This window comes from Globicephala melas, chromosome 20 (genome assembly GCF_963455315.2).
Source record: "Globicephala melas chromosome 20, mGloMel1.2, whole genome shotgun sequence".
In the NCBI taxonomy this organism is placed as follows: Eukaryota; Metazoa; Chordata; class Mammalia; order Artiodactyla; family Delphinidae; genus Globicephala; species Globicephala melas.
The window spans coordinates 8,471,554-8,499,355 of NC_083333.1; the positions used below are offsets into that span (position 1 = coordinate 8,471,554).

The 27,802-nt window shown below is 50.4% G+C and overlaps 1 protein-coding gene across 7 annotated transcripts in view; it reads left to right on the plus strand.

The window, feature by feature from the left end:
* The window catches only part of RAP1GAP2 (RAP1 GTPase activating protein 2), a 217,824-nt gene that overhangs the window by 56,766 nt on the left and 133,256 nt on the right, over window positions 1–27,802 (plus strand). The window contains exon 1 of one of the 7 annotated variants that reach the window (XM_030861784.2): window positions 18,119–18,269. The exons of the other annotated variants lie outside the window; for them this stretch is intronic. Coding sequence (XP_030717644.1) covers window positions 18,163–18,269 — 107 coding nt within the window. The 5' untranslated portion in view covers window positions 18,119–18,162. Of the gene's footprint in view, window positions 1–18,118; window positions 18,270–27,802 lie in introns of those variants that run through there. 7 annotated transcript variants of the gene reach the window in all.

Below are 27,802 nucleotides of genomic sequence, written 5' to 3' on the forward strand. Positions count from 1 at the left end.
CAGGGCCGAGTGAAGGTGGAATCTCCAGGTGAGGTGTCTGATCCACGTGAGGAGAGTGAGAGGAGGAGTCCCCTAGAAACAGGGGTTTCACGCCCAGAGGATTTGCAAAGTTGTCACTTGCAGGCACGGAGCTGGGAGCGCAGGAGAGAAGCCCCGTTTGCAGGGGAAGGTAATGACTTTGGCCTTGAACAGGGTGAGTTTTGAGGAGCTTGAGGGTCATCCCTGTGGAGTTTGAAGTTGGGTCTGTGTGCTCAGGAGGCTCCGCTGAATGACTGTGGAGAGGTTCAAACAGCAATGCTCATTGCCAGGGCCAGTTCTGAGTGCAAGTCATACAAAAGTGGACCCATTCAGACCTGGTGGGGCCTCGTGGTACTTTCTAATGGGGGAGGCAGACAGGAACAGGATAAAGAATTCAGGTGGTCTCAGATAATGCCCAGACTCGCTTGTGAAGGAAACAAAATAGTGAGGTGACAGGGGAGGGGCACAGGGGCTCCTTGAGGTGGGTGGTCAGGAGCAGCCTCTCCATAGAAGTGACGTTTGAGGGCTTCCCTGGTGGCGCAGTGGTTGAGAGTCCGCCTGCCGATGCAGGGGACTCGGGTTCGTGCCCCGGTCCGGGAAGATCCCACATGCCGCGGAGCGGCTGGGCCCGTGAGCCATGGCCGCTGGGCCTGCGCGTCCGGAGCCTGTGCTCCGCAATGGGAGAGGCCACAACAGTGAGAGGCCCGCGTACCGCAAAAAAAAAAAAAGTGACGTTTGAGTGGAGACCTGAAGAAAGAGGAAGAGCCAGTCATGAAGATATTTTGGGGGAAAAGGATTCCAAGTGGTGGGAAGAGCACATAAAGAGGCCTTGAGGCGGGAACAGGCTTGGGAGGTGTGAAATGAGGAAGGGGCAGGAGAGGGGATGGGAAGTTTGCATCCCCAGGTGGCGGGTAAGATGGGAACATAGACAGTTCTCCTCAGCACCAGCAGGTGGCGCTGTCAGCCCAGGACTGCCCGCTCTTGGGTGTGGCCAGTCAGGCAGGTGGGCGAGCAGGTGCTTTGACTTGAGGTTTGTAACTTGGAATGTGTACCCCTGCCCTCTGGGGAGATTGAGGTGGGCACACGTGGATGCCCTGGCCAGGGCCAGCAGACCAGGTGATCATTTCCTGACTGTCCTGCTCCCTCGGCTGTATCGTTTTCAGTGTTTCTTCGCTCATCTCTCCTCTGGCTTCTGGGTATCTGCCTCTTTTCCCTCTCTGCTTCTCTGTCTTGCTCTCCCAGTCTCTGCTCCTCCCCTCTCCCACTGCTCCCTGGTGCAGCTGGTTCCCATCTCAAAGGTTAATCACTTTCCTGATGGTAGCTCTGATGGAGGGCTTGGGAGTTAGAGTTGGGAATAGACCGTTCCTAATCTCTGTGCCTGTCTCTCCTTCCTGGGGCTTCAGTTCTCCAGGGAAGGCCAGGGCTCAGGCAGTGACCTTCATCAGAAGAGAATGTTCCTAGGACTCCTCACTCCAGGACCCCTTGGGCCTGCCTCCCAGTGCCACGCCTGTCTTACCTCTGGCACCTCCAGCAAGCAGCCCTGGCCTCACATCATCCCTGACAGTGGGAACCAGGGCTTGAGCTGAGACCGGAGATCTGGATAGTAAAGCAGATGGCATCAGACAGCAGAAGAGCGGTCACCTTCAGGGACTGTTATAATGGGTCATTTTAGTCGGCAAAGAGAAAGCGTCTCCCTTACCCCCGTTAGGACGTGCTTTCTGAATTATTTCTCAGTGGAGACTGAACTGGCCGCAGCCTGGAGTTGACCTCCTGGCTGCCATTATCAGGGTCAAGGCTGTTGGGTGAGCACAGTGGTTAAGAGCTTAGTGTTTTAAAGCTTCCTGCTGGGGGCTTCCCTGGTGGCGCAGTGGTTGAGAGTCCGCCTGCCGATGTAGGGGACACAGGTTCGTGCCCCGGTCCGGGAAGATCCCACATGCCGTGGAGCGGCTGGGCCCGTGAGCCATGGCTGCTGAGCCTGTGCTCCGCAACGGGAGAGGTCACAACAGTGAGAGGCCCGCATACCAAAAAAAAAAAAAAAGGTTCATTCTGGGTGGGAAGTCCAGCTCTGCACCTTACCATGGGACCCGCAGCCAAATGTTTAACCTTTCTGCCCCTTGGCTGCTTCATCTGTAAAATGGGATCAATAGTAGTAACACCCATGTAGTTTGTCATGAGGATTGAGTCAGCATGTGTAAAGTGCTTCCCACTGCAGACATGGTAAGTGCAATGAAATTGCTTGCTCTCATAACTTCATCTTTTTTTAAAAAAATAAATTTATTTATTTTTGGCTGCATTGGGTCTTCGCTGCTGTGCACAGGCTTTTTCTAGTTGCGGGGAGCGGGGGCTACTCTTCGTTGCAGCACGCAGGCTTCTCACTGAGGTGGCTTGTTGCGGAGCACGGGCTCTAGGTGCGCGGGCTTCAGTAGTTGTGGCTCGCGGGCTCCAGAGTGCAGGCTCAGTAGTTGTGGCGCATGGGCTTAGTTGCTCCACGGCATGTGGGATCTTCCCGGAACAGGGCTTGAATCCGTGTCCCCTGCATTGGCAGGCAGATTCTTAACCACGGTGCCACCAGGGAAGTCCCTACATCTTTTTTATTAATAATTAAGACTGCATTTTTACTTACAATATATTATTAATTAATTGATGTTAATATAATAGCAACAATGGAATGGTAACATATTATTAGTATAGTATATAGAGCTTTCTGGTCTACCCCCCAGTTAAGACTGAGACATTTGCTTCCAGCAGAACTCACTCTCCCATGCTTGTACTTACATATAAAAATCATTGTCCATGCATGTGGATATCCATGCATGTCAGTGTCTTTACTGGGACGATAACGTAACCCACTGTTAAAGAAAACATGAGACAAGTGAGCCAGAAAGCTCCTGTGGTTAATCCTCCCGCTCTAACACAGAAAGTATTTACAAGTTTGCATTGACACAGAGGACAGTAGTTTTCAAAGTGAACCACCTGGCGTACTTGATAAAATTCAGATTTGGGGCTTTACCCCAGACCCACGGAACTGGAATTCAGAGGGCGGAGCCGAGGAATCTGCAACTGTCACGATGACCCGTGGTTCTGCTCAGGCACACGGAGTGTGAGGCTCAGGCTGGAAACCCTGAGTGCTGGCGGATTTCACCTGTGCCGTCAGTTATTCCATTCACCTGCACTAAATTGTCACTGTGCTGACACCCATGTTTGGCCCGTGTGTGTGTGGAGGCTGGTGTGGAGGAGAATCCCTAGGGAGCGAGCCCTGGACTGTCCAGTGGCCTTGTCGCCAGAGCGTAAATAATAAGCTGATCCCCCACTAGTGGGCATTTAGGTTGCTTCCACTTCTCCGCTATCAGAAACACCGCTGGAACGACCATCTTGGTGCATGTAGTTTCTGCACGTGCAGGGTTTATTTCCTTAGGATATATTCCCGAGAATGGAATAACCGACCCCAAGGGTCTGGCCTTCTGTTTTTATGACTGTTTCTGATTGTCTCCACGATGCGATCTAATGTATTGTGGGTATCCCGACTGGTCTATTTATTTATAATTTATTTTGAATAGTCGATTTATTTACATGTATTTGGTTCAGAAACCAAAGCGATTAAAAAATATATATGGTGAGAAGACTTGCTCTTCCTCCAATCCACCTGGTCACCTCCTTCTTAAATCCTCTTATCAGGTATTTCCAGTGCTTCTGTATTCCTATATAATACGAACATTTATTCTTCTTATCTCCATTTCTTACATAAGAAGTAATATCCTACACAGCATGGTGTTACATCTTACTTTTCTCCCTGGAGAATATATCTTGCAAATCTTTCTATAGCCGTCCATTTAAAGCCTCTTCCTCCTCCCCCTTTTTCTTTTAACTGTGTATCATTTCACTATGTGGATTTACTTTTAAAAATTGATGATTCCTTTAAGAAATTTAATTCTACATTACACAAGTAATGTAAGAATACATTTTCTTTAAAAAAAATCAGAACATTAAAAATATAGTCTCGGAAAAAAAAAAAAATACAGTCTCGGGCTTCCCTGGTGGTGCAGTGGTTGAGAGGCCGCCTGCCGATGCAGGGGACGCGGGTTCGTGCCCCGGTCCGGGAAGATCCCACATGCCGCAGAGCGGCTGGGCCCGTGAGCCATGGCCGCTGAGCCTGCGCGTCCGGAGCCTGTGCTCCGTAACGGGAGAGGCCACAATAGTGAGAGGCCCGCGTACCGCAAAAAAAAAAAAAAAAAAAAAATACAGTCTCCAGGTCTCGGGGAGAGATAAATTAGGAGTTTGGGATTAACATATACACACTGCTATATATAAAATAGGTAAATAAGAAGGCCCTACTGTATAGCACAGGGAACATACTATCATTTTTTAAAAAATAAATTTGTTTTATTTATTTATTTTTGGCTGCATTGGGTCTTTGTTGCTGCGCGTGGGCTTTCTCTAGTTGTGGCGAGCGAGGGCCAGTCTTCGTTGTGGTGCGTGGGCTTCTCATTGCGGTGACTTCTCTTGTTGTGGAGCACGGGCTCTAGGCGCATGGCTTCAGTAGTTGTGGCACACGGGCTCAGTAGTTGTGGCTCTCGGGCTCTAGAGCGCAGGCTCAGTAGTTGTGGCTTACAGGCTTAGTTGCTCCGCGGCATGTGGGATCTTCCCAGACCAGGGATTGAGCCCGTGTCCCCTGCTTTGGCAGGCGGATTCTTAACCACTGTGCCACCAGGGAAGTCCTATACTCACTATCTTATAATAACCTCTAATGGAAAAGAATCTGAAAAAGAATATATATATGTGTATAACTGAATCACGTTGCTGTACACTTGAAACTAACACAGCATTGTAAATTAACTATACTTCAATAAAAAAATACATATGTTACAAAAAAAAAAGAAATGGTCTCCTGTGGCCACAATGCCAGTCGCTTCTTCTCCCCAGTGTAGCCACTGTTCAGTTTGGTACATATTTTTCTAAATATTAAAAAATATTTTTACATGTATCTTGAGTAACTGTCAATGTCCATACATATAGATTTAGTTCATTCCTTCTAAACATTGTATACTATCTAGCTTATGAATATATCACATCTGCTTAGCAGTCTTCACTCTAAATGGTTGCTTCTGGTATTTTTGACTCTTTTCCGAAAGTGCCGCAGTGAACAGCCTCAGACTCATCTCTCTACACACATGCGAGTGTTTCTCTAGATTTGTGTAAATCTTAGAGGTGACATTGCTGGGTGATAGGGTGGGTGACTTTTTATCTTAATAATACTGCAAAATTGCCCTCTGGTTTCTACGCCCACCGCTAGCAGGCGTGTGCATTTTGCCAGTCTGTTGGGTGAAACGCCCTCTTTGTTGTGGCTGCATTTTTCTGATTGCTCACCCCTGAGTTTCTCCAGCTGTGCGTTGCCTGCCACACCCTCTACCCCTTCCGGCACCATCCTCCCTAAGTCAGTGGATTGTTGCCCTCTGAAGTTCCTGCACCTGCCTGGGATCTTTGCAGGATGGTTTTTTGCTGAGAGTATCCTCAACCTCTCCTTTTTCAGAAGCCCAGGAACCCAGAGAGCTTTATTAACCGGAGGGGTGGCCATGGATTTGTCTGTGAGACTCAATGCACTGACTTCCCCAGCCAAGTTCAGAGGGGTTGGCCTTGGCTTTTCATTGGTTCACACTTGTTAAGGCACTTCTGCCCTGAGGGTCCCTTGGGCACAGCTTGGAGCCCAAATGCATTTCCTTTGCTGATGGAACCGAGAGGCCAGTTCTCATTGGGCTGGTCCTGGATATTGCCTGCTGATCTCAAACCCAAGTTCAAATTCTAAGGTTCCTTGAGAGGCCTAGAACTGGGCAATTGGGTGGGAAGGGGGTGACCTTGGAGACAGTTTCTGTCACCTACACCCACTTCCTTAGAAAGGAACCTTAAGATAGAAAAGACCATCTCATCTAGGCCTCTGGCTTCAGTTCTTAACCCCTTCACAGTACTACTCCATCCACCTAAATGCTCATACTGCATCTCATGGGTGTATATAGCATTTTCAGCCCTCATTTTACAGCTGAGAAAATAGACTAGGATAAAAGGATGTATGGATACTGAGAGGACAGATCTGCTCCAGAGGCTGGTTCTGCTGACTCAGGCCCAGTGCTCTTTGCACACCCATCTGTTGGGTCACAGAATGCATGTACGTGTGTACATGCATGCTCCCTGCATGCGTGCACATATGTGTGCAGATTTGAGGGCACGTATCGGCAAGGGTGATGTAGTTTCTTTTCAACTTTTTGTTTTGAAAATTATCAACCTATGCAACAATGAGAAGGGTAGTGCAATGAGCAGCTGTGTTCACCCAGATTCACCACTTATTAACATTTGCACAGGTGTTCTCATTTTCTCTGTATAAGGAGAGTAAAGTAGAGAAAATAAGTGGCAGACATCAAGATACGTCATAGCTAATATTTCAGCAGGTGTCTCCCCCAAACAGTATCACTTTCTGATAGAACCACAATACCATGATCACATGTAAGAACGTGAATATTAATTTAACCATGTAACTTAATATACAGTCCATTTCCAAATATAGTTTTCCCAAATTTAAATGTGGATTGTATATTAGATTATGTTATTGGCTTATTATTAATGGTCACTCTTTGTACTTGGTTATCACATCTCTTTAGTTTCTTTAAATGTGGAACAGCAGACCTGGCAAAGTTGTTTTTGTAGAATGTCCCACATTTTTAGAATTGTCCAAATGTTCCTTTTTTTCAATGTTTTCCTTGAATAGCCCTTGATTTTACTGAAGAAAGATAAAACGAGTGACCCACATGCTGACAGGGAGGAGGAAGGGAGAAATTCCCGTTTTATCTTCAGGGTGGGATTTAGGCCATTCTGCCTTCCCTGAGAGTAGGGGCAAGAGGATTGTCCCCAAGCCTGTCACTCATGGGCTGGGTTGGTGCCTCCAGGTCTGTTTGGTGTTCCTAGGGGCTCCTCCTGGAAGGACTTTCCTGTGCATCACTTTGAGGGCTGCTCCCCTCGGGTAAAGGAGCGATGTGCTTTTCTTACTTGTCTAAAGCTATTATTTTGCATGCCCGTTGGGTAGAGATCTCATATGTTAATTAACTCATTTACTAGTGACAGAAATCTCACTCAAACTAGTTCAAGGGGGAAAAAAAAAGACACCAAAAGGAAAAACAGATCTGAGCACTGACTTCAGGAATGGCTGGATCCAGGTGGGTCAAAAAATATCATCAGTCTGTTTGTCCCTGTCTCTTGGCTCTGCTCTCCTCTGCATTCACTTCACTCACAGGCAATTCTCCTCTCATAAGACAGTTTAAACATAAGACAGCCAGCAACTTTGGAAATCCCAGGGGGTAAAAAGCTGCTTCTTTCTATGGTGCCAGCAACAATTCAGGTCTTCACTTGTTTGGACCTACTGGGTTTATATGCCCATCCCAGAAGCAGTCACTGTGGCCGGATGAATAGAATACATGGATTGGCCAGGCCTGGACCATGTACCCACCCTACAGCTCAGGGTGGAGAGGTTGAGAAAGGGACAGTCCCATCTGAACCACAAAAACCAAGAGTGGTGTCGGGGTATTCCCCAAGGGAAAATCAAGGCCTGTCGACCGGAAGAAGGGGCCTGAGTGTTAGGCAGGTGGAAAAGCCAACTCCAGTTTGTCTGGTGACAGGCATGGTGAGCCTCTGATTGGTTGTGTCGTCTCCTAATCCCTTGGGATCTCCATCCTTTTCATTATGAATTTTGTGGGAGTCAGGAACTATGGAGACCTGTGTCTGGGTCCCAGCTCTGCTTCTTAAGAGCTGTGTGATCCTGGACAGAAGAGTTAAACCTCTCTGGGTCTCAGTTTACTCATCTGGCAAATGGGGATGATATTAATATTCCTTCTTTACAGAGTTGTGAGTATCCAATGGAATAAAAGATGTGAATGTGCTTGTAGCTGTCAAATGCTGCATCAGGGGGGTGGTGTTTATTCCCCTCTGAGGTGATTCTCCTGCTTCAGGGTGAGCAGGACCTGCCCTCGGAGCTGCTCCTTGGATACTTGGGATGGTGACCTACACAGGGCCATGGACCCTCGGAATGGGTGGGGTGATTCCTCCACAGGTGACCATAGAATGGGGCACAGCACTGTCCCCCCAGGGGACTATCTGAGCCCTTTGGTCATTCTTTGATGAGGAAGGGAAGATGGTGGAAGTAAATGGGCCGGAGGAGAGGGCTCCAAAAATACTGCATTTCCTGCCAACCCTAGAAGACTTTATTTATTTATTTATTTTTGTCTGCGTTGGGTCTTTGTTGCTGCTTGTGGGCTTTTCTCTAGTTGTGGTGAGCAGGGGCTACTCTTCGTTGCGGTGTGTGGGCTTCTCTTGTTGCGGAGCACAGGCTCTAGGCACGCAGGCTTCAGTAGTTGCGGCGTGCGGGCTCCGTAGTTGTGGCTCGCAGGCTCTAGAGTGCACGCTCAGTAGTTGTGGCGCATGGGCTTAGTTGCTCCGCGGCATGTGGGATCTTCCAGGACCCGGGCTCGAACCCGTGTCCCCTGCATTGGCAGACGGATTCTTAACCACTGTGCCACCAGGGAAGTCCAGAAGACTTTTTAAAAGGTATTTTTGGAAAAATAAAGGAATGTAATTTGTTTCATACCCAAGGGTGAGTGGCCAAACCCCTACCTGTCACCCAGTGTGGGCCCCAGAGTCAGACCAAGCTTGTCCAGGGTTGGCCCTAGAGAGGTCCCTCCCTTCATCTATAAACATGAGAAGGAGACTAGTACCCTCCTCCGTAGGGTTGTCTAACAGTCAGGGGGACTTTCGGGTGTCCTGAAAGAGACCTTGGAGTTGGACCCACTGATCTGAGGTTTCTCCTTGCCAGGCTCACGAGGCTGTGCCGGCCTGGAATGGGGCTTTCAATGTAAGCATCCTTTTAGCCACCCTGTCTGAGCTTTTGCACCTGTGAGAGGGTGGAGGGTGGGTCTCCATCCCTGGAACGGCGATGTTCTGCCCTCCCGTCCAGCCAATCCAGTTCAACTCCAGGACACATGGTCCTCCTAGTGGGAATTCCCTCCCTCCCTTTCTTTCTCTCCTCCTCTCCTTCCTCACTTCCAACAATATTTATTGAGGGTTAGAGTGCATCAGGTGCCATTCTGGGCACGGGGTGACGAGGGAGCAGGTGATGGTGACCTCTAAGATATGTACTGTGTCTGAGCTCATGGGGTTTACAGTCCACTGGGGCAAACAGACCAAAAAAACCAGCAAACAGACAAATCAGTACCACCCGCCCCCTCGCAATCCCCTCCCTAAGCTAGAATAATTGCCACAAAGGAAACAAACCAGGGGCTAGGTGCAGCGTAACTCAGGGATGTACTCTACATTTGGACAGGTCAGCAGCTTGCAAGATTAATTTCCCCATTGGATTTTGGGGGATTACACTGCTAGTTGCCCCTCCTACACTAATTCGCACACATCCCACGGCCTCGAGGGCTGGATGGGTTGAGACTGTTTCTGCTCCAGATTCTCCAAGAAGGGACCCTTACAAAGGTCACTGCTGGTCTTGCCTGGAGACGGTCTGACAGCATCTTCTTACGTGTCCTCTGCATGACAGGTTTGATGGATGGTGTTCACACACAGCTGGCTGCTGAGCCCAGCTCCCAATAACCTTGAAACTGCTCTAATGCATTAAGAAGAAGGAAGTAATTGGGAAACTTTGGTCCTTTAGTTATTAGCTGTGACACATGGCAGCCTCATGACTGTGAGTGAGGGGGGCTGGGCAGGGGAGAAAATGGATGGAAGCAAAGAGTTTGGAGCCTTGGGGAGAAAGGGAAGCAGCTGGTGGTTTCTGAAGCTGCTTTGGGACTTGGAGGAGGGGTAAGATAGTGGGAACTAAATGGGGTTTTCCCAACAATGGAGGGAATTATTCACCAGAAGAGCTTAGATTACAACAGGAGTGCTGCAGGCTAGACAGCCGGAAGAACTTTTCCTGGAGGAAAGGGCAGAAAGGCCTCAGAAAGCAGTCCTGGCGAAAAGCTTGCAAATTGCAGACTCATAGCTGCTCCCTGGGAGGCTCAAAGCTTGGCTCCTGGCTGGGCGAAGCTCAGGGAATCTGTGTCGACAAGGAAGATAAACTTTGTGTTTGTCTTTAAGGCTAATAGGACTTAAAGTCATCACGGGAAAGAGCAATGAACACATCAACGAGTTAGAGTCCAGAGTCCGTTGTGAAGCGAACTCTAGTTAGGGTTAGGTAGAAAGCGTTTGATTATGGCCACCTATAGGGGCAACTTCCCTCTAGAAAGGAGCAGCCGACCCAGAGTTCTTCCGGGACCCGAAGAAGCAGGAGATTAGTTCAGATAACAGGAAAAAAAAATTAGGGTTTATTAGGAATCAGGTCAACAGGGCCACGACCTATCTCACACACACACACACACACACACACACACACACAGACACACACACACACAGTTGGGCTGCACCCTGCAGGCCTGCAAGCTGTGTACTTGCCCAGCCTTGAGACGGAAGAAAGAGCCTGGAGTCAGCGAGAGAGACATCGATGGTTTAATGGACAGGGGATCTTACATGTCTGAAGCAAGGTCCTGGAGTGACAGCCCACTGTGTGAGGCAGACGAGGGCAGGACAGGGCAGCGGTCTTCACTACTGGAGGGGAGAGGGAGGTTACCAGTTATAGGGGGAATTGATGTCAGGTTGCCTCATCAGTTACCAAGGAAACAAGCAGAGAAGCACGCCCGTCACCCCCTTTGATAAGCTATTGTAAATTAGTAGTTGGGGCCAAGGGGAAGTCTGTAGGCATTTACTGATTAGGAAGGTCAGTCATATGAGTAGGGAGTAGATGAAGCAGGGGCTGGTCGAGCAGGGGATGGACAGAGAGCAAGAGAACAGCCGTCTTGGGCGGCCTGATCATACTGTCTTCAGGACGTGTAAGATCTGTGTGTCTGTGCAGGTAAACACTCGCCCACTTGCTGGTACCCAGGATGCTTGGCCTAATTGTTGTCAAGCTCAGTTCCAGGCATACCTCATTTTACTGCACTTTGCTTTCTTGCGTTTCTCAGATATTGCGTGTTGTTTTTGTTTTGTTTTGTTTTGTTTTACAAATTGAAAGTTTGTGGCAACCCTGTGTTATCAGACGATGGCTAGCATTTTTTAGCAATAAAGTGTTTTAAAATTAAAGTATGTGCGTTGTGTTTTTAGACATAATGCTATTGCACACTTAGGAGACTACAGTATAGTGTAAACATAACTTATATATGCACTGGAAAACCAAAAAGTTCACGTGAATCGCTTTCTTGTGATTTTTGGTTTATTGCGGTGGTCTGGAACCGAACCTGCAATATCTCCCAGGTACACCTGTATTTGGTTTCCCAGGGACCAGTCACTGTGAGCAAGGACTTAAAACAGCACAGTGAGAAAGGCCACCTAAAGAGTACCTGCGAGGTGTTTTTGCGTGCATCCTCCTTTAATTAATGATAACATCCATCTTGTTACTTATTTACAAAACTAATAGGTAGTCCTTATAAATTTGTAGATAGAAGAAAAGCACAAAGACAACAATAAAAATCATCATAATTCCATAGATAAACACTGTTAACCTTTCTTCCCCCCACTATGAACATGTTCTTTTTACTTGTTTTGGTCACGCTGTGCTGCTTGTCGGATCTTAGTTCCCCAACGAGGGGTTGAACCCCTGGCCCATGGCAGTGAAAGCGCTGAGTCCTAACCACTAGACCGCCAGGAAATTTCCTCTTTTTATTTTATATTGTGGAAAATATCAAGCATATACAAAGTAAATGGAATAGTATAATGAACACCTGAACACCCCCCCCCCCCCCAGTTATCAACATTCTGCCTTTTTTTTTTTTTTTTTTTTTTTGTGGTATGCGGGCCTCTCACGGTTGTGGCCTTTCCCGTTGCGGAGCACAGGCTCCGGACGCGCAGGCCCAGCGACCATGGCTCACGGGCCCAGCCGCTCTGCAGCATGTGGGATCTTCCCGGACTGGGGCACGAACCCGCGTCCCCTGCATCGGCAGGCGGACTCTCAACCACTGCGCCACCAGGGAAGCCCCCTCTGCCACTCTTGTTTCATCTATACCTCTACCCACTCCACATCCTCCCTCTATTATTATTAATTTGTGTTTTGAGGGGGAATTTACATACGTTGAAATGCACAAATCTTAATTATACATTTTGGACAAATGGATCCCACCATCCTGTCCTAATAGAGAACATTTCCGTCTCTCCAGAAAATCCCCCACCTCCAGAGGCAACCACTGTTCTAATTTTTTGTACCTTAGATTGTCCGTTTTAGAATGTTGTATAAATGGGATCATACAGTAAGTATTTTTTGTATCTGGCTTTTTCTCACTCCATAGTGCTTTGAAATTCAGCCATGTTGTTGCATGTGTCAGTATTTTGTTCCTTTTTATTGCTGAGTGGTCTTCCGTGGGGTGGATAGACCACAGTTTGCGGATGGACCGTCTATGTTGAATAAAGCTACTACGACCATTTTCATACAAGTCTTTGTGCGGACCGTGCATGCTCATCGAAGCCTTGCAAGAACGCTAGGAGGATGGCACTGTTGTTGTGCCCAGTTTACAGATGACCAAACCAGGGCTCAGAGAGATGAAATTTCTAGCCCACGGCCACACAGATAGTAAAGTCTGAGGATGGGATTCTAGCCCAAGTTCGTCTGACTGCGGGGTCTTTAAGTTTTTATTCCCTCGCTGTAGTATCTTCGCATCACAGCTGATCGAGGTCATTAAATATAGAGACAGATGGGTCCTCACCTCAGTGACCGGTTCTTCATAACTGCGTTTTAGCTTGAGTACAGTAGGTGGTATTGATAATAATGGCTCTGAGTCACCAAGAAAAGTTTCCATGAAACCTATATTTGAAGTGGACAAAAAATCTGTAAGACATTTGAGAGAAATTTCTAGCCAAGGTCATCACAATAAAAGCAAGCAAGCAAAGAAAAGTTTTGCTGCTCCAAACTCTGTTGTCTGGAAATCTCACTTCGCTGTAATACGTCCTCTTCCTGAGGAAGCCAGCACAGAAGGTGTTACTGGGTATATAGACTAGTATATAAATAATGCACATGTAAGAAACCACTCTGTTCTTTGTAGAGCCAAACAGAATAGGTTTTTGGAGAGTCTGCTGGTTCTTGCTTTGAAAGATGTTGCTAAGCAATGTTGCTAATATTATGGAAAGACAGCTTTCCTCCCCACTTTTCCACTCAGCCCCAGAAAGCCTAGAGTTGGAAGTGGCTCCACGGGTAGCAACAGCTAATCAGTGAGGTGGGGAACGACTGGGGACCCTGAGCATGAGATGCCTGTGCTGCAGGACACCCACCCTTGGCCCCATCTGCTCCCGATTCCCTGGAGTGACCCCTGGCAGCCTCCATGCAAAATCTGCTTCCTGCTCATCAGAAATTTCACACATGGAAGAATCCTTTTGAATGTTTCTACTGTGGGAAAAATTGTAGCCATGCCGTTTAGATTCATGGATTCGAAATTCCATAAGTAAACCAAAAAGAAATATTTTAAATACCTTCAGTAGCCCCAGAAATAGGTGAGGAACTCCTTTCTTCCTCCTCCTACCCCCTTTTCGTGTAATTCCTGAACAGGAAAGCAGCAAAGTTCTGGTTATCATCATGCATTGCAGGCTCTGGGTACTAGATGATGTTTAGCCCAAAGGATGGATGCCTGCCACTGAGTGGAATCTGTGGGTTTCCTCAGGCATGGTTTCCTCTCCCTGGAGCTCGGAAATGCCACACAAGTCACCGAGATCCCTTTCCCAAATCTGAGCCAGTTTCTTGGCAGATCCTCTGTTCAGTATGACATGTGTGGCTCCGGGGAAGTAGGCTGAGCTGTGGTTCCCAAGTTTGGCTTCCATGCCCAGCCTGGGCGTGGTCTGCTGCTATCCCCAAAGGAGCCTGTTGTGGTGGGAGGGACCCCTTTGGGGGCTGGTCGTGGGCTCTGAGAGGGGAGGTTAGGAGCTGGGTGGAGAGTCAACGTGTGGCAAAGATCCCTCCTGCGTCTCTCTCTCTTTTCAAAATAGAAACTGCTTCTCCACTTCAAATGACCTTCCCAATCTTTCCCTCCCCCCCCCTTTCCCTCTCTCCCTTCCTCTTTCTCCTTTTCCTCATATGGTGGTATCCCAGAGATGCAACTGTAACGTGGTCCAGCAGGGGGTGCTGACGTACCTGCCAAGAATGAATGTCAGTCTGGCTCCTTGCAAGCACAGGTGCGAGTGCTCCGCAGAGAGACATGAGGGGGGCTTCTGAGTGATTTCTCTCGGAGCTGGAGCTGGTGTGTACCCCCAAAGGCATAAGAGAGTGGGGATGCTGGCCTGTCCTAAGCAGGTCTAAAGGTGTATAACTCTTGAATTGCTCCAAAGGTTGTGTGATCCATGGGAAGGCTGGGCACACTGTCCCCTGTAGAAGGGGAGAAGCAAGATATCTGAAAATAGCTGCTTTTCGTAAGAGGCCCTACCCCATAGCTCCACAGTCCCTCTTGCCTCACATCTACCCGTGATCCTAGCCAAGGAGGGTTGCAATCCTTTTGGGGAGCAGTGGAGGCACTGGTAGTGGAGGTGGGGTGGGGGGTGGGGAGGAGCGCTTGCTCTCAGACCTGGGCGCTGGCAGTGGGGCTGATTCCCGCTTTCACGCGGATGTGTCTCCTGGAGCGGCTTCCCAGGCACAGAAGGCCCTTTTCTTCAGGACCAAGCATGCGTGTCTGTCTGCTTCACCCCACTGGCCCCTTAGGAATGGGCTGTGCAGCTGTCTGCCCTCTGTTCATGATTAACTGCCCTGTCCCCTTCCCCACCCGGCTCCTACCCAGGCCCCCTCAGCCTTCGGGTTTCCCCGGATTGGGACAGAGACCCAGGCTGGCAGCTGCCCAGCACTTTGTTCTCAGGGACTGTGTGCTGGGGAGGGGGGAGGGCTGGGACAGACCTTGGAGGTCCTGTGAGCTGGGACACCGCCGAGGATAAACTGCTGCTCAGTGGCCTGGGATCCGGGAGAAGACCCCTTCTCTGACCACTGTGGTCCTCACTGACCTCACTCCCTGCGGTCTGGAAGTGTCCAGTCTTCTCCGTCCACCCCAAAGTACCCCACGGATGTGGCCCTAGAAGACCTTTGAGTCACTTACCTGAAAAATTGTTCCCTTTTGGGTTCTCTTTCAAACTTGGTAATTTTTTCAAGGACAGCGTCTTCATTTGGTGCAAGTGTGTAGCTAAAAACTAATGCTTGTCTATTTTTCTCTTTTAACGAAGGTGCTTCAGGTGCCGAGCCTTCGCCAGGCAACAGAATTGAGCTAGAATTTAATAAATTTGTGTATGTTTGTATGGGATGAATGATAAGCAATAATAGATTTTAGGGTGGTAATAATGTTTTCTTTTAAAATTAGTTAAGAAGTGAGTGGATTTAATTAAAGCAAAGTTAATAAGTAAATAACTGAGTAGTATGGTATTAAGACATTGTGAAGGTGGTATGCAAATGGCCTAACTTGGGGGAACAGTGGCTGGGTCACATTGGATAAACTGGATAAGCCAGGAATGGGATGGTTTTGTGGTTTCATGTGTGTCAGCCCTGCTTGTTTTGAGCAAGGATGGTCTCTTACATTTCTCTTACCCTAGTTTCTTGCACAAAGCTGGATGCATCCTAATTGTTTCATGAATGTTGGTGGAATGGCCACATCTAGCAGATGGCCATTACATTCTCTGCCACTGATGGGTGTCCTTATGCTTTGGTGTTTCCTGTGTGGGGTGTGGGCAGAAGGAATGGCTCTCCCACCCCCAGAAAATGTCTACCTTTTAGGGCGCTAGGAATCAGATCAGGTTACGGTCTTGGGGGGACAACCTTATATTTTCAGCCACACTGGGGCTGGAAACATTGTGGTTGTAGGTGAGTTGAGAGGGCCTGGAAGCCCAGAATAACAATGAATAAAGTTACCCGCTTGGTGGAAAGATTTTTCACTTTCATCCCAATGCCCTGTTTCTCACTGATGAACTTGATCTAAAATACCTCCCAGGCAGTGGGGCATAGGTGGGAGCCATCCACGTCCACCCACCTGGGAGGGATTCAGGTCTTGCACCGAGGTGTACTCTACCTGTGTGTGGATAAAATACACCCCATGCTGGCCTAGACCTACAGCCAGTGCCTCCAGCACCCTCCTGGCCATGGAGAGGTTCTGTGTATGGCAAAGGCTGGAGGAGCCCTGGGCTGTATGTGCTGCCGCGCTGCCCTCTTACCCACTGAGGACATACTCATTTCCCCATTCTTTTTCCAGACTGATTCTCAGGTCACTTACTGGTGTAGTCCTTGAAGCCAGGGTAGCTGCAGTCCCAGGGGTGGGGCCTGGGACACTCCTCTCCGGCTGTAGATAGCCGTCCATGGCTATATCTGTGATCTCCCACCACCCAGGCAGGCTCAGGGGGGCTGAGGCCATTGCTAATAGATGCTTCATAAATAAACCAGGCACATTTTGGCACCACTCTGGCGCTCCCTGCCCTCCCCCCAATGCCAGTGCCCGCAAGAAGCTGTGCCCACTGGAGAGGCGGGGTTGAGGTCTCAGGCCCTTGAATTCATTCGCAGCCCCCGTCCCCTCTCCAGCAAGGTCCCCTTCCCTGTCTGGATTTTCTCTGCTTGCTTGAACTGCAGACTGTATAAAAAACAAGGCAAATTGCCTCAGGGACCTCTTTGGCCCCAACAGGGCTGTTACCAAAGATGGACTAATTGGCTAGTTTTAATTCCCTCCAGTCCTCTGCCGATTCCCTTCCCTAGGGGGATGGAAGGAGAAGCAAAGCCAGTAGTTAAGCAGCGGGTGGGGGGAGGTGAGGGTGGTGAGAGGGTGCTAGGCTTCTTGGCAGCATATGGAAGGGACTGAGTGGGGCTTAGGAGCATCCCACGCCCGTAGTAGAGACCGGGCCAGGGCCCTTTCCCCACCAACTGGCTTCTGAAGTGAAGGAGAAGCGTGCACGCGGTGTGCAGGAGGAGGGGAAGAATGCACGTTTGGGTGTGTGAGGCTGCCCGCGCTGGGGCCCCGGCTGCCGTGGAGTAGGGTCCCCCTCCCCCCCACCTGCGTCTCCCTGGCAACCTGGGACGCGAGGTGCAGGTGTAGCAGCCAGGAAATCTATCATTGACCCTATGTTTTGTCAAACTCCCAGGGCCGGGAAAACAAATGTTAACCGGGGGACTGACCCCAGCCCACATGGATGCGGACTCTGTAGTAGATCCCTCTACCCCCGCATGACAGTCCTTTCCGGGATTTGGGGAAAGGTGAGAGGTAGCATCCGGCCGAGTCAAAACGCCAGGGATCCCTGGCCCGGGAGGGCGGGCGCCGCGCGCTGGACGCGGGATGCCCTTCTAACCGCCCGGCAGCCTGGCCCCGGGCAGAGGAGGCCTGAGGCGGTGCCCGCGCGCGAAGGCAGTTTCGCTTGGACTGAGGACGCGCGTTTCCTCTCGGTGCATGTTTTTTCTCCCTCTGTTTTAAAGACAGTGACAGCATCGGAGAAGTATCTCGGCGGGCCGGGCTGGGAAAGCGCGTCAGCCGCCTTCGCCTGGGGAGGGAGCCCGGGGCCCGGCCAGCGGGGGCGGGAGACACGGAGCGCTGAGGAGGGGACCAAGGAGAGGCGAGGGAGCCCTGGGGCCTGGCCGCCCGGCGGGACGGGAAGGAGCCGGGGCGCGGGGCAGAGGGCGAACGCGGGCGCCGAGCCCCGGGAGCGCTGAGCGCGAGCCGGCCGTCTTCCTTCGGTGGCGGCCGGCCCGCTTGAACCGCCCTCAGCCGGGGCGCCCCGGGCCGGGGCCCGAGAGGCGGGTCCGGGGCGGGGTCCGGGGCGCGGGCGGCGCGTCGGAGCTACAGCCACGGAGCCACCCGTCCGGGCCGCGCCCCTAGCGAGCCTTGGAAATGCCCGCGCTGGGGGAGCGGGCACCGGCCGCCCGGCGGGCCCCGAGGAGACACTGAAGGTCGCCGGGAAGTGAGCACCCAGTCACCTGACCCCCTGGGCGCACCTAGGCGGGGCGGGGCCCATGCGAGGCGAGCAGCCGGGGACCCGGGCGCGGGCGCAGGGGCCGGGAGCGGGCGGCGCGGAGCGCGCGGAGCGGGGCTGGCGGGGGCGCGCGGCGGGCGGGCGAGGGCGCGGCCGGGCACCGCCGGCGGCCTCGCCATGTCCCAGCCCGCGGGGAGGATGCATTGCCGAAAGGCGGGGATCCGCGCCGCCGTGGTGCTCATCGGACTCCTGCACAAATCCCGAAAACAGAGTAAAGAGAAAAGGTAAAGCCTGGCAGCGCCACCTCCCCCTTCCCGCTGCTTTCGGGCTAAATTCCCGTTTTCTTTGGGGTGGACTTTTCCAAGAGGGCGTTTGGCTTCGAGCTGGATGGGGAAAAGCCTCTACTCCGGTCGCTGTCTGGGGAGCGAGTTCGGAGCTTAGCCGCCAACACTGGCTGTTATGGGAAAGCCCAGGCAGGGCATTGGCTGGGTCGGAGGGCGGCTGGGAGAACCCTTCGGACTTCATCCCCAACAGAGGGTCACCAAGTCCTTCACTCCCACTCCCCGAATTTGCCTATCGCGGCGCCCTTCCCAAAGCCTGCAGCGCGAGTAGTATTGATCCGACCCGGGCGACCGTCCCTGGCTCAGGCCCGAATGGCCCAGTACGCTGGGGATGCCATTTGCTTCTCTGCAACTTGGCTGAGCCCGCGAGGTGCCGGCCAGGTCGGGATCTGCTAGCTTTGCGCAAGGTGCCGGCAGGCGAGGAGCAAGTTTGGCGGTTGCTTACCACCTCCACCCCTGCCTCCGTGTCCCTCTGTCTTTGGGTTTTTCTGTCTTTGACTCTTCACCTTTCTTGGGTTTACTCTCTTAATTGTTTGATCCTGGGTGTTGAAAATCGTTCTCTCAGGCGATTTCAGAGATAGGCTGGAGGACCTATGGGGTGAGAGATGCGGGGTTTGGGATGGGCAAAGGAGCTTTTGGGGTTGCTTCCGGGGCTGCAGCCCCTAGCTACAGATGTGATGTCCACGAGACCCCAGGGAGCTGCCCACCCAGGCTGGCATAGCCTCCCTCCTCTGCTAGGGTATATGAGCCCAAAGCTTCCCAGCAACCAGGGGTCATTAGAGTTGAATGTCCACAGAGATGCTGTGGGGATTTGGGGTAACTGCTGGTGGCCCTGCTGCATCCTAATTTCCAGAGGAGTTCGGAGTTAGTGCTGCGTCCTGCGTTGGACAAGGGCTAAGACAAGGGCAGTGGAGCCATAGATGCCTGGGTGGTGACTGGTGGCCCCTGGGCTTGCCCAGAAGCTGGATGTGCCTGGGGGAGGTGACGGGCAATGAACTAACTGGAGCACTTGGAGAAGCTGGCATGGGTTGCCGCTTATGGTTTGGTTGTCTCTCATCCCTCCTGTCCCACTTCCTATAACCTAGTCTAATTTGATGTTTCCCACAGTGCAGGATGAATCTTCAGTGAAGTAACTGAAGGTGGTTAAGCATGAAGTAATATTGAGTCACCTAGTGAGAAAGTTCTTCCCTTTTCCGTTCTCTGCTAATCCTTGTAATTGCTTCAAGGGGAAAGTTTTAGATTGGTGCTAGTCTGGCTTTAACACCTCTTTAACACTTGCTAATCTCCCTTTTATAGCAAAGAGAACAGACCTCTGGCTCAGGGTCTTTAAATTGGGGAACAGTGCCTGCCTATAACTTAAGTTGTTTTTGTACTGTTTATTTTTAGGATTCTCTCCTGGTTTTGGCCAGTGGTACTAATTTTCCCTCTTGCAGTGGTGATACAAAGTATCACTTTAAATTAGAAGTATCAAGTCACAAGAATGAACCTGTTTAGTAGAAACAGTGGTAATAGTACGAATGGTATAGAATATGGCAGAAATTCTGCAGGTGATCTAGGAATGACTGATGCTCAGGGCACACTTGTCTAGCAGGAGAAGCTGCCAGCAGGACTCCGGAGCTCAGGGCTCCAGGTCTGGGCCCCATTCTCCCGTAGACTTTGATTCTCATCTATTCCGTGCCCTTTGGCATTTAGCTGTACAGGGCGGATGAACAATCCAGCCCTCTGAAGTCAGAAGGCTATGGGATGGCTGTTCTGAGACAACCTGGACCTGTTTTGCGGGACGAGAAGGGAGATGTGCTCCCTAGAAAGGCAGATGCATCAGAACACTCCTGTCTCTGAGTGTAGAATGCGGGAGCGTGGCAAAAGCCCTGCACAGAGGGCTAGAAGCTCTAGTCCTGGCTCCTCCCGTTGACTGTGATGTGATAGATTTCACCTCTTTGAGACTCAGTTCCTGCATCTACACAAAGGGCGTGCAAGGCTCAAGGGAGATAACGTGGGTAAACATGCATCTGAAAGGTAGGAAGTGCTGCATGGGGAGGAAGAGGTTTGATTGGAACTGCTCCCATTCTCCTCTCTCTGGGCCCATGTCCCAGAAACGAAGGTAAGATGTTTGGTGATGACAGCCCCACCAGTAGTCCAGACCAGCCATACATGGGCCGAGGAGGCAGCCAGGCAGGTGTGGGCCTGGGCAGAGATAGTCCGGGGGTGGGGGGCTGCAGTGAGGCACCGGAGAAGGACGTGGACAGCGGGCAGGAAGGGATTGGCAGGGGTGAGGATGTCCCAGGCTCAGGGTACTTGTCTTTCCTCCTGGATGCACTGTGCTCTTCCCTGCAACGCAGGCACACAGCGGTGACCCTCCTCACCTCCGCCTTTGTCCTATTCTTCTGTTGCTCCTGCCATCCTGATGGCTTTGGCCATGGATTTACCCTACCAAGGAGAGAGAGGGCTTGCTTTCACGTTTGTGCTAAATGACCTTTGCTTCCCTTGCTGTTTGTTTTCTGGAGTTCATTTGTCTATAAGCATCTGAAATTCGTGCCCTGTACGTGATTGACCCTTGCTCTGCAGGCACCGGCCATGGGGGCGCCTGGAGCAGGCTGCAGCTGCCAGCCCCTCTTAAGCACTTCCTAAACTCCATGATGAGTGATACATTTGCCGAGTTCCTCCTTCCTTCCCCCTCTCATCACAGGGTCAGGTCAGATTCAGGTGCCCTCCTCATCCTTCCCAGAAGGCTTGATTCACCCATCGATCTTCCCAGCACCTCAACTGACAGGCTTGTGCAGATAACGCTTGTGGCTGTTGACCATAAGGGATGTAAAGTACCGTGTGTCTTGCAGTAATGGCCCAGTGGTCCTTGTCACCTTCCTGTCCTCCGCAGGCCACTTGGAGATAGTGTATATGGGGGACAGGTAGGTGTGCCAGGGAGAATGGTAACGATACAGGTAGCCCATAGGGGCTCAGAAGCAGGAGACTCCCAGGCACTCTTGGTAGGTCCTGAGAACTGTACCCAAAGCTCCAGCCTCAGTTTGCCTCCTGGAGAAATGTGGGTAGGGCTCATCAGCCTTGACCTGACGACTCTCTGGGAGTTGTGGGACCACCTGGAGCCTCTGCTTCTTTCCCACCATCTTCCAGGGATTCCATCACCTGCGATCCTACAGAAACAATGTTGTGTTTGAGAGGGGACTGAATTTGAGCATGGGTCCAAGGAGGCACCTGAATGAAGCCTTGCTTGGAGACGGTAGTTTGGAAAGCCCTGTAACGGAGAGCTCCTTTAAGGCGCTCTGGGGGCTTCCCTGGTGGCGCAGTGGTTAGGAATCCTCCTGCCAATGCGGGGGACACGGTTTGATCCCTGGTCCGGGAAGAACCCACATGCCGCAGAGCAACTGAGCCCGTGTGCCACAACTACTGAGCCTGCACTCTAGAGCCCACAAGCCACAACTACTGAGCCCGCGTGCCGCAACTCCTGAAGCCTGTGTGCCTAGAGCCCGTGCTCCGCAACAAGAGAAGCCACAGCAATGAGAAGCCCGCGCACTGCAACGAAGACCCAACGCAGCCATAAATAAATAAATGTTAAAAAAAAATCGCTCTGATTTTCAGAGCATATAGATGTGGCAGAGCAGGGTAAATCCAGAACATCCCTTCAATAATAATAGAAGTAGATGGTGAGGGAGTGGTGCCCTCTGAGGTGGAAACGGGGATCTTTAGCTGGAAAGACTGAGGTAGAGGAACACAGTCAAATTTTGTACCTTCTGAAATGTACGGGTAGAGTCCGTTGGCTGCGGGTATGACATTCTGAACTGGAGAGAGGTCAATTAGCATAAATGAAAGAGAAATCCACATTTTACAGGGGGTAGTTATTTTGGGACAACTCCCACCATAGGATTTATGAGGAGGAAAATATAAATTCACTCATCGTTCAGCAAATCACGAATGGCAGGCTGTGGGGAGGCAGAACAGTGACTCTAATGAGCCTGGACTCTCCATTGTCGGTAGGATGTCTAGTGGGTTATTCCTGTGTACGGTATTAGAAAAAGCTCATCCCTAGCTTAAAAAAAACCCTTTATTGTGGAAATTCTCAAGTGTGCTGCAAAGCGGAGAGAATAGTGTAATATGATACCCAGTTTCAACCCTTATCCACTCATGGCCAATCTTGTTTCATTTATTTACCAATCCACTCCCCCACAAGATTATTTTGAAGAAATCCCAGACATTATATCATTTCATTCTTAAATATTTCATGCATCTTAAAGATAAGAATTCTTCTAAGAAATTAGCAATGATCAGACCCCCTTAGTTAACAATAATTTCTTAATATCACATTCAATTGGTGTTCAGATTTCCCTAATCGCCTCCTAAAAGTTTTTCAAAAGTTTTTTTGGGCCAGGATTCACAAAATCCAGTGTGATTGGTGATATGTCTCATTATAAGTTTTCTCCTCCAACTCTTTTTTCTCCCCTTACGATTTCTTTATTGAAGAAACTGTGTTGCTTGTCTTGGGGAGAGTCCCAGAGTCAGAATTTTGTGGATGGAGTCTCTGAGTGTCATTTCACATGTTCTGCTGCCCCCTATGTAACTGTAAGTCGGTATTTAGTTTTAGAAGCTCCATCAGATTTGGGTTGGATTTTTTTTTTTTTTTTGGTAAGACCATGCCCGTGGAGGTTGTCCAGTAGTCTGCCTTTGTGATGTTAGCAGCCATTGATTGCTTTGTCCTTAGGGTTTGAAGGCTGGTGTCAGGGATGATCCTGAGGTTCTCACATGGGAGAGCCAGTGACAGCCCTGCAAGCTGCCTGGATGAGGGCGTCCGAGCCTCAGGAGTGTCCAGGAGTCCTGGTCTTGGAGTCCCAGAGTCCCAGGGCTGGAAGGGGCACAAGGCAGGAGCTAGTCTGCTCCCAGGCCCCAGAACAGATGGCTGCTTGTTCTCTTCTTAGGAGGTGGCTGGGTCCTGCCCTCTGTGGAAGGGCCTGGTACTCGCCCTCTCTTGTCTCATGTTTGACCCGGTTGGCTGTCGTTGCTTTAAAGAACAAACATCTCCCTTTAACCAGCTTCCCATTTCTAACTTCACTGCGAGTCTGAGGAGCTAAGGAACAGAATTTGAGGCATAAATGAGTTTATTAGATTCCTTTTGAGCCATTATTTTAATCTCCTATTTGGTCTCCTCGCTTCTTGTCCCCCCTTACCCATTCTCCTGATGACGGCCACAGCGTAGTTTTAAAAATTCAAATAAAATTAAGTCTGTCTACTCCGTAGGCTTCCCATTACACTTTTTTTTTTGGTTTTGTTTTTTTTTTAAGAAAAGACCCTGATTACTTTTTAAAAATTTATTTATTTAATTTATTTGTTTTTGGCTGCGTTGGGTCTTCGTTGCTGTGCACAGGCTTTCTCTAGTTGCGGCGAGCGGGGGCTACTCTTCATTGCAGCATGCGGGCTTCTCATTGCGGTGGCTTCTCTTGTTGCGGAGCACGGGCTCTAGGCACGCGGGCTTCAGTAGTTGTGGCACGCGGGCTCAGTAGTTGTGGCTCGCGGGCTCTAGAGCACAGGCTCAGTAGTTGTGGTGCATGGCCTTAGTTGCTTCGCGACATGTGGGATCTTCCCGGACCAGGGCTCGAACCCGTGTTCCCTGCATTGGCAGGTGGATTCTTAACCACTGCGCCGCCAGGGAAGCCCTCCGTTACACTTTACTTTAAATTTTTTTTTTTTTTTTTTTTTTGTTGTACGTGGGCCTCCCACTGTGGTGGCCTCTTTACTTTAAATTTTTTTTTTTTTTTTTTTTTTTGTTGTACGTGGGCCTCCCACTGTGGTGGCCTCTCCCGTTGCGGAGCACAGGCTCTGGACGCGCAGGCTCAGTGGCCATGGCTCACGGGCCCAGCCGCTCCGCGGCATGTGGGATCCTCCCGGACCGGGGCACGAACCCGTGTCCCCTGCATTGGCAGGCAGACTCTCAACCACTGCGCCACCAGGGAAACCCTAAATTTTTTTTTTTTAATGGCTTTATTTTATTTTATTTTATTTGGCCGCATGGCATGTGGGATCTTTGTTCCCTGACCAGGGATTGAACAGCGCCCTCTGCATTGGAAGCGTGGAGTCTTAACCACTGGGCCACCAGGGAAGTCCCTCCAAGACACTTTAAATTAAATCTCAACTCTGAAGCTGGGTCTACTTCCCCTGCCTGGTTCTGTGAGCCTGTCTCTTAACACTTCTCCCCTCACTCACTGTGATCACTGTACTTCTGTTGCAAAGGCCTTCTCTCGGTTTCTAGAACATGCCAAGCTTGCTTCTACCCCAGGCCCTTTATACATGCTCTTTACAGTGACTTTATTGACTGTGCTTCCTCAACATCGGGCTGTCAACTCAAATGTCATCTCCTCCAAAAGGACTCTGACCATCCAACCTAAACAACTCACTCCAGCCGTTTTTACTTTACTCTGACTCATTTCCTCCACGGCACTTATCATTAACTGATATCATCTAGCTTCGATAATAAATAATTTATTGGCCATTCCCTCCCCTAGAAGATGAGATGTCTGAGAGCAGGGACTTTGCATTTTTCACATCATTGCCTACAATAGGAGCGCTCAGTAAATATTTGCTGAATGAATGAATGAACTCACTGACTCTCCCGGCTAAATGTGCCCATTGCTTCTTACCTCGAGGTCCTCTTAATACCGCAGTGCCCTCTGACACAGGTTTCAAGATGCCCCTTTTCTTGTCTGAGATTTTCCCCCTTTGCTCTCTTCCCTTCCCTTCCGGAAGAGATTCTGGAGAGAAATGAACCTGATTGCTTGCACATGTGTATTTCCATGATTAGTCCCCTAACTCCTTCCTGCCTCTGCCTGGTTTGGGGACCCATAGATGTGAGGGTCCAGGCTGAGTCCAGCCCACACTGAAGCTGGGTCTGGGCACCAGGACTGTCCTGACTCTGGGTTCCTAGATTTGGGGTCCTGGGGCTGCTGTCTGATAGGCAGAGTCAGGTTCCCTTCATTTATGCCCAAGAGGGGCCAGTGGGCGTCTGAATTAGCGAACAGTCGCCATTAGCAAATATACATTTTTTTCTAAATGGAGCTTTATCTCTTGGGAGCCTGCGTGGTGCACAGATGGCGGGTTACCAGGATGTTGCCAAATAGAGGGCTTGCCAGGCCTGCTCGGTTAAACCAACGAAAATCACTTCTGTGCAAACGGGGCTGCTGAAGGGCGCAGGAAGTTTCTCAGTCATTTTAAGCAGATGAGGCCCGCCCCCTGCCCCTACCCCACGACCGGCTCAACAAACGGAGTTTATTTGCCTCCCAGAGGCACAAAAAGTAAAGGAGGTAGGCAAGATGATTCCAGGTGGACAAGTGCTTTTTATTTTAACAGCTATTTTAAAAAGATGAATTCTGGCAAGTGACGTTTTTCCTTGTATGACAGTTACATAACATTTTTTAAAAGTAAATTTGTTTAAGTAAAAAATGGTGAGTCGGGCTTCCCTGGGGTTGCAGTGGTTGAGAGTCCGCCTGCCGATGCAGGGGACACAGGTTCGTGCCCCGGTCCGGGAAGATCCCACATGCCGCGGAGCAGCTGGGTCCGTGAGCCATGGCCGCTGAGCCTGCGCATCCGGAGCCTGTGCTCCCCAATGGGAAAGGCCACAACAGTGAGAGGCCGGCGTACCGCAAAAAAAAAAAAAAAAATGGCGAGTCATTTAAAGAAAAGTGTTAAGAAAAGTAATAGGTGGTACATGGATTTGGGGAAAATTGGGAAGATGGTGAGGAAATGCCTACAGTTTAGGGAGCACTGTTGGCAGGAAGGGGGCACTTTTCTCATATGTTACAATGGACCCTACGGCACCAAAGTCCCGGGTTGTTGAGGGCTGAATGATTGTAACAAGCCAACACCTTTTTTTTTTTTTTTTAAATATTTATTTATTTATTTATTTGGTTACACCGGGTCTTAGTTGCAGCAGGCGGGCTCCTTAGTTGCAGCACTTGGGCTCCTTTGTTGCAGCAGGTGGGCTCCTTAGTTGCGGCTCACAGGCTCCTTAGCTGTGGCGTGCAAACTCTTAGTTGAGGCATACATGTGGGATCTAGTTCCCTGACCAAGGATCTGAACAACGGCCCCCTGCATTGGGAGCGCAGAGTTCCAGCCACTGCGCCACCAGGGAAGTCCTAGCCCACACCTTTTTTTTAATTATTCCTTTAATGTCGTATCTATTTATTTTTGGCTGCATAGGGTCTTCGTTGCTGCACGAGGCCTTTCTCTAGTTGCAGCGAGCAGGGGCTACTCTTCGTTGTGGTGCGTGGGCTTCTCATTGCGGTGGCTTCTCTTGTTGAGGAGCATGGACTCTAGGCGCGCGGGCTTCAGTAGTTGTGGTACGCGGGCTCAGTAGTTGTGGCTCATGAGCTCTAGAGCGCAGGCTCAGTAGTTGTGGCACACGGGCTTAGTTGCTCCGCGGCATGTGGGATCTTCCCAGTTCAGGGGTTGAACCCATGTCCCGTGAATTGGCAGGCGGATTCTTAACCACTGCACCACCAGGGAAGCCCTAGCCAACACCTTTTGAGGCTTACTGTTTTTGAGGCTCTGGGCTAAGGGCTCACGTGCACATCTATCTTAATTCTACCAGTTATTATCTTTGTTTTCCAGCTGAGGGACAGAGGCTCAGAGGTCGAGGAGCCTGCTGGGGGCAGAATCAGAGGTGGAGGAGCAGGGATTTTAACTCGGTTCTATTGTGGTCCAGAGACTGTGCTCTTAACTATTATATTATCTGGAACCCAGGATAAGCACTTACGCAGTGCCTGACTTCTGAGAAGTGCTTCCTCCATGATGTTGCTGTTATTATGAATGTAATGAAGGGTAACATCCACATAGTAAGTGCACAAGTCTTAAAGATACAGCTCAACGAGTTGCCACATAGGTATCTGCCTGTGTAGACACCACCCGGATCAGATGTAGCACTTTCCAGAACCCCAGCAGGCTCCCTCAGGCCTCTCCACAGTCCAGTTATAATGACTGTGGAGTCAGGCCCAGTGCCTCGCATATGGGTGGTACCTGGGGTAGCCTTGACACCTGTGATAAAGGGAGCTCATGTCATGAGGTGGTATTTCTGAGTGGGGAGTCCCAGTTCAACTGTGGTGGATGGGGTCAGACTCCACACTGGTTTCTAGGGGTGAGGGAGCCTGGTTTCACCTTCCCTTCTCCTTCCAGACGTGCTCAGTGGGGGCCTGGAGCCGATGCTGTGTTTATTTGCTGCCCTTGGAGCAAGACTAGGTTGAAAAATTGTCACTTGCTTTTAAGCTTATCAGTTATGAACACTGTTTCATGAAGGCTGGAGCTCTGGCCAAGTCCTTCCCGGAGCCCTTCGGGGGTGGGCTGACCCTGCGGGGCCACTTCTCCAGAGGCAGGAGGGAGCCGGCTGTTGGTTAGAGCCATCCCCTCCCCTGTCCTTCTCCTCGTCCCCGCTTTTCTGTTTCTTTACTGTTAAGATCTTTACCAACCACCCTGAACGTGTGTGG